Raw genomic sequence first — 6652 nt, 5'->3', positions numbered from 1 at the left:
AATAGCTATGGAGATTATATATATATATAAGACAAATAGATATTAACATCAACATAGTGTAGAGGGAGATTTTAATGAGGCCGGTGTTGTTTAATTGATCAATGTACTAATGATACATATATTCAATACAAATAGAAATTAACATCAACATAGTGTAGAGTGCTGGTTTTAATGAGGCTGACCCCCACGAAAGGACTTTCCATTATGAATAGAGAAATTACAATTGTGTGAAAAAATAAACCATGAATCGAGCTCATGGGTAATTACCGTGCTCTATAAAGACTTAAAACTTCACAAAATGAGAAAATTAAAAGCTTTATTATGCCCAATCTTCTCCTAAAATACACAATAGCTATGGAGTATATATATATATATATATATATATATATATATATATAGAGAGAGAGAGAGAGAGAGAGCCTTTTGAGAGGGAGAAGCCTTGACCTACAAGATGTGATTAACCTCCTCTATTTTGCTCTTTTGCTCCTCTATTTGGAAAGGTTTCAACACAGAAGTTGTAGATCTCGTCGTTTTTGGTCTCAATCTTAAGCCGTTTTTAGAGAGAAGATCTCTATTGTGAACTATTTTGAAAGTAGTTTCACTATGTTTCTGTTTACTGTGTGCCCCTTTGAATTGGGAATCACCAATGATTTTGGACGTCCTTCATATGTGTGAATTTTTGGATTTTTGCACGCATATATTTTTAATGCAAAGGTTTTAAAAAGGTCAAGTCAACGAGATGAACCCTTAACACCTTTGGCTTTCGTCTAATTGATACAAGCAACTATCAATTGGGGACCTTGCTCAATTAGGGTGTCACAATTTTGTGCAAGGGATGTGCAAAATAACTTTGAACTAACAAATTTTGGCGCACTGGTCTTTCCATTTGAGAAAGAGTAGTGTCTCACTGTGTCGAGCTCAGAGGCCTACCCACACACATCGCAAGCAGCGATGGAGGTGTCTGTGGCGGGTAGCGATCAAGTAAAATGGGCGCGCGTTATGGTCCCCTCTCAGTTCCCCCCTTCAGAGCCTTGCTGTCTCGCTTCTACAAATATGGCGGGAACCGCAGTTGGCTCCCCATCCTCTCGCAGCTTTTATATCTGGTTTGCCTCAGCATTCCTTTTTCTGCGCTTGGCTCAGTTTTTCATGTATTATCTTACACTTCAACAGCGCCCGCAAGTGGCAATTGTGTGAAAGTGGGTGTTGTTGTAACTGGTCTGTTGTTTGCTATTTCCTCTTCTATATCGTGCATTCACAGTTAGTGGTCCATGACATTATCAAGCAGTCTACAGGAAACTTATTTCTTGTCTGTTGTGGAAATCCAGGCGAATACATAATTCATCTCCCACAATTCTTGAGCTTTTTGGGCTCGATGATAATGCAGCATTCCTGTCAGGTCTACAGCTTGTCTTTGAAGAGCCACTGTCTACTCACATTGCTGTTAACACAGAGCAGGCAAGTCATGTACTGTTTCGACCTCCCAGTGTTTATTTTGCATATTTTTATGGAAAAAAAACAAGGGTTTGACCATGCAGTATGCTATGTTCTTAACCATTGGAGTTAATATTCCCTAACAAACCTACTGAAGTGTACACACAAGTGTGTGTGCGTGCGCGAGTATACTCTGGCATTTATAGTGTACACACATCTACATCCGTGTATGCTTGCTTACATGCATAGTTAGACGTATATTATTATATGCATGTAGTTTTTTATATATGTATATTTTATGTCTGCACGTACTCAGGTGCAACCATGTAATTGCATGTTTAAATTAAGAGAAAATTACCAAAGTACCCTTGAAATTTGTGGAAATTCCCAAAATACCCCTCAAATTTTAATAATTCTGACTAAACCCTTGCATCATTGAGTATGAATTTGCCCCATTTTTTGCATAACTTAATGCTGATGAAAGTGGAGATCTATCTTTTAACGTCTTATACAAAATTACTCACCAACGAGCTCACCAATAAGAGGTGGGCTGGAAGTGTTAAATTTGCACCACTCTACTGCTCCACAAGTCTAGGGCATACATGTACGGCTAGTGTGCCTCTGGGTTGGCCACCCTTTGCATACGCATACAGACTGCATTGTTCGGCCGCCCATGGCCGCTCACCTTGTCCGGGCGCCCTCATGTTTCATTTATTTCTTGTTGGGTGGTGGTGGATTTTTCCATGCTTTGCCCTACCTCCCCTTGGGCAACTATTTATGGGGCCAAGGGGGTACCCACTTCCACACTATCTGATCATTGTACGGGTCTTCTGCTCATGGTAGTCATGGGGGGCTGATCATCCCCTCTTAACCATATCTTGCGTTTGTGATCTTCTCCCTCCTTCCGCACACGTGCACTCTCACATGGTATCAGCAGCTTTAGGCTCTCCATGGACTATGCGCTTCTGCAGAGGTTCTTCTCTCAAAGGATCAGACCAGCCAGTGTTTCTGCCAATGGAGCAAAAATCTGCCAGCGTTTTGCAAAAGCCAGGCAAGCGATGAAATCTGGAGAGTTTTCGTTGCGGAGATTCACCTTCTCAACTTGCTTTTTTTGCTATCAACATGGCGATTACCAGATCTGCAGCTAGCGCTGGCCATTCCCAGACTTTTCGTCGTTGGAAAACCCCTCTGCTCTATTTGCAATTTCAGTCAGATCTGCATTTTTGGGATCTGCTGCGTTTTTGAACAGCTCGGCAGTGTTTGCTGCATAGAGGGGGAGCGCTCCGGACCTTGCCTTTCGACACACCAGCTTGGCATCTGGTGCCTTGCTGGCCCGTATCCTCTCCATATCCGTCGGATTTCAGCCATACATCACTGCTGTTTTCTCTGTTTTCAGCCCACTTTGGGTTGCTACATTGATTCCCCGCCCTCCCTACACCCTCTGTACCGCTCTGGACCCTGCTAGAAGCGTATGAGCACCGTGAAAATTGTTGGACAGTGGCGTTTTCATCACCTCGCAGTTGTGTTTTTGGGTGGACAATAGCCGCATGGTTTGAGTTTTTCACAGAGGATGAAGTTACCTCCTGCTAGGACACCATCCGGTGGTGGTCCGTGCGGTCTCTCAGTGACTGCTGCAGTACACAGTATCTTTGACATCGGCTTGATCATCTATGGGTGTAATCCTTGGGAGATCCATTCATTCCAGCCATCATTCGACGGTTGTGCACTCCAAAGGAGGTGGTGACTTGTGATTTGCTATGGACACACCAATGCACTCATCAGAGGAGTTCACACGAGATATGGCCATGCTTATGGCATGTGGGATTCCGACATTCCCAGAGCAGACACCATCTTGGGTGGATAGACACTTACCACTTGACCTCGACACGTCAGATCACTTGCTTACACAGGAGCATCTACATGGACTTCGGGAGAGGATCTTGGATCTCTTCTTGGACAGGTTCGTTGCTTGGATCTACAGACTGGAGTGGGACTTCAGTGCTTTGGACTCTCTTGGAGAGTTTATCTGCAAGATGTGGGAGATCAGGCATTACGCACCTACATCCGGAGTCACCCGGAGCTTGGCTTGGATGGTAGTGTAGTTGCTCTTCTACACCTAATCATTGGGATTGCTACCGTCAGGGTTGCTTACACTCACCCTCGATAACCTTACAACAGACTTATCCCCCAACCTCGGCAGTAGGCCACTCCCAACTCATTTACATTGAGAGCCACACCGACATGCAGTTTGGTGGCGTTGGCGTGGATTTCTGTTTTGGTTGACATCGGAGGATTGGAGGTAGGAGATATAGGCAAGAAGGGCGTAGATAGATTGGTTTGGCCTTTTCTCTTCTCAGAGGTTATTTACAGCGCAGACTTCTCGGTCTGGCTTCCCTTCTTCATACAGGATGATTACGGTGCAGACAACTTGGTCTGACCACACCTCTTCTCAGAGGCCCTTCACAATGCAAACTGTTGACTCTGGCTTTCCCCTCATTTTGGATTACCCTACCTATTGACAGGACACCATCCGGTGCTGGTCCGTGCGGTCTACCGGTGACTGTTGCAGCTTACGATAGCTTCTACAGTGCAGACTGCTTAGTCTGACTTTCCTTGTTTCGGAAGACATTTACGGTGCAGATTGCTACATCTGGCCTTCCTGGAGTTTTACACAGCTTAGCCACTTGGCCTCACTGGGTGACAAGTTCATGCATTGACAGCCTTCCGGTCATTCTCATGACGGTTCCTGGGCTTCTCCATTTTCTTCAAAAGGTTTGATTACAGACACCACAGATCCTATTGGGCAGGACATAAAGAGTTCGTTCTTCAAGAGTTAACCATCCTCTTAAGATTCCTTGAATAGATGTCACAAGACGGACACCACGTGCCAATAGAAAATAAGACATAGAAACATAAAGTCGTCGATGAACACTCCTCCCACATAACCTAACAAGGTCCGGGCCGGGAGATATTCAACGACTCCCTCATTAATCCTCCCGCATAACCTAAAAAGATCCGGGTCGGGAGATATAGAGGCCTTTTACAACCAAACGCCCCCCAGACCACAGCCTGTGTTGTTTGGAGGTGCTGAGAGTAACCACTGCTTAGACTTCTTATACTCCTCCCGCATAACCATCCAGGTCTGGGCCGGGAGTGACAACAACAATTATTTTACAAGCATACAACCAAACGCTCCCCAGGCATCGGCCTGCGTTGTTCGGAGGTTTTCTAGCATACAACGGAACGCTCCCTAGACATCGGCCTGCGTTGTTCCGAGGTTTTCAAACATACAGTGAAACGCTCCCCAGGCATCGGCCTGCGTCGTTCCGAGGTTCAAACAATACCAAAACAATATATCTCACTCCTCCACCTGGGAGTAAAATCACCAATCAATGAAAACAGTTTTAAACCCAGAGTCAAACATTTCAAATCGGCACCAAAACAGGTTCAAAACAGTTACCATCCATTTCAAACAAATTTCAAACAAGATCGACAAACAAGTTCTCAAACAAAACTCAAAACTTAAAAAGCAATCTCGACATCAGCCGAGCTCGAAAAGTCGATCGACTTTCCATCTTGAAACCTGCACCAAAAAAATTTAGGGTTAGGTTCCTTCCATAAGGTCGTAGACACCCACAACATGGTCCATCATCTCTTGGATAGACAGTGTTCCTCCGGTGGTGATGGTAGTCTCAAGACCAATCGCACCGGACCTGTAAGCTTATTAGCATGAGAGGAGACATCTATTGAGAGATGTCAAGAAATTTCAAGATATAATCTGCAAGGGTTTACATGGCAAGCATTTCAGGATACCCCACCCTACCAGAAGTTGCACTCCGAAGATAGATGTCAGAAACGTGTCACGTGACACATCCCAACCCTATGTGTCCGTGGACAAGCTATACCACAGTAGGGTTCAATCAAGTTTAGATTAGCAGTGATTTGGCACTTTTGTGAGTCTATTCGTAGACCGTGCATGCCCAGTCACTTAGCATAGATGCATATCCTCCGGTTGCACATAGCATGATCATCGAAATTCCCATCAGAATCCATTAGCATCAGTTAGGGAAATTTTCCAGTGCATTTAGCCTATTTTCCTATTTATTGGTATTTTCACTTATTATTTTTAATTGACTTTCCAACAAAAGTAGGTAGGGCAATTTTGCTAAGTTAATATATAAGCAAACCCAAGTTAGCACTTTCTGGCAGAAGAGGCAGCAGGAGCTTCCCGCTCAACAGGCAACTTCTCCCCTCAGCACCCCCAGCAGTTTCCCCCCTCAGCACCCCCAGCAGATTTCCATCGCCATTGAAGCTTCCCCCATCTCTGGCGTTATGCCTCTTAGCAGTCATCGCCATCATCACCCCATCCTGGCGTTTGTTCCCCCTTCAGGCAGCCTCCAAAGCTAGCGTTTTTGGGATGGCCAAGCATCAACAGAGCAGCGTTTGACATCAGAATTTCAGCAATCACTAACGCTAGGAAAGGCCTGCCCCTTTCGGATTTTTTCCAGCCTTGGATACCCTGCAACTGCAGCGTTTTCAGCATGGGATAAACCTACAAAACCTGCGTTTTTTCAGCCTTCAAGCAACAGTAGAGAACGCAGCCAAAAGGAGACTTAGCATCAGCGTTTTTGTCTCTAGCATGACCCCCGACACAACCATCAGATTCAGCCATTAAAACAGCAAGAAAAGTCATTTTCAGCCACCAAGACAACCCCAAATTCAGCGATGAGAAGATCCCAGGTTTCAGCCATCAAGTCGTCGTCGTCACCACCGTCGTCGTCATCGGCATAGTCCAAGTTGCATCAGTCCATTGCATACGCATTGTACACCTTTGTGCAATCAAAGCAGACCACTCTCGCCGACGAGAGTGGGGCCTTCGGAGGAGGGTTTTACAACCTCTCGGGTGTCGTATCTCTTCTCTCTCCTTCTCTCAGTCTCATTCACTTGCACACACAATATCCACTCACTTTGTTCGTGATCATAGCACTCTCCATAAGACGCAAAGCTCTCTCTTTCCCTAAGAACTAAAAGGAACCTTGAGCAATAAAGATCACTAATCTTGAGAAAATACAACATTCATTCCGTTGCACCTTACATTGGTATCAGAGCTTTGGAAGTGTTCTGCATTACTCAAGGAAAGAACCACAAGAATTTTTTTGCTTGTTGCGATCGCACGAACCCAAGTTTACTTGGGCGTGGCGATCCCTAATCGTGTTTTGTT

General features: G+C 44.9%; 1 protein-coding gene across 5 annotated transcripts in view; it reads left to right on the top strand.

Moving 5' to 3' along the window:
• Positions 1 to 851: 851 nt before the first annotated feature.
• The window catches only part of SAR1 (SUPPRESSOR OF AUXIN RESISTANCE1), a 208668-nt gene continuing 202867 nt past the window's right edge, over positions 852 to 6652 (top strand). Inside the window, exons 1-2 of one of the 5 annotated variants that reach the window (XM_086489278.1) lie at positions 852 to 1103; positions 1326 to 1464. In XM_086489278.1, the coding sequence (XP_086345404.1) occupies positions 952 to 1103; positions 1326 to 1464 (291 nt within the window). In that variant the 5' untranslated portion in view covers positions 852 to 951. The remainder of the gene's footprint in view (positions 1104 to 1325; positions 1465 to 6652) is intronic. The other 4 variants (XM_086489273.1, XM_086489276.1, XM_086489274.1 and 1 more) reach the window with 4 other exon arrangements.

This window comes from Adiantum capillus-veneris, chromosome 18 (assembly GCF_014529385.1).
Source record: "Adiantum capillus-veneris isolate H3 chromosome 18, ASM1452938v2, whole genome shotgun sequence".
NCBI lineage: Eukaryota > Viridiplantae > Streptophyta > Polypodiopsida > Polypodiales > Pteridaceae > Adiantum > Adiantum capillus-veneris.
Note: the sequence above shows the minus strand (reverse complement) of the source record. Positions and strands in the feature narration are given on the sequence as shown.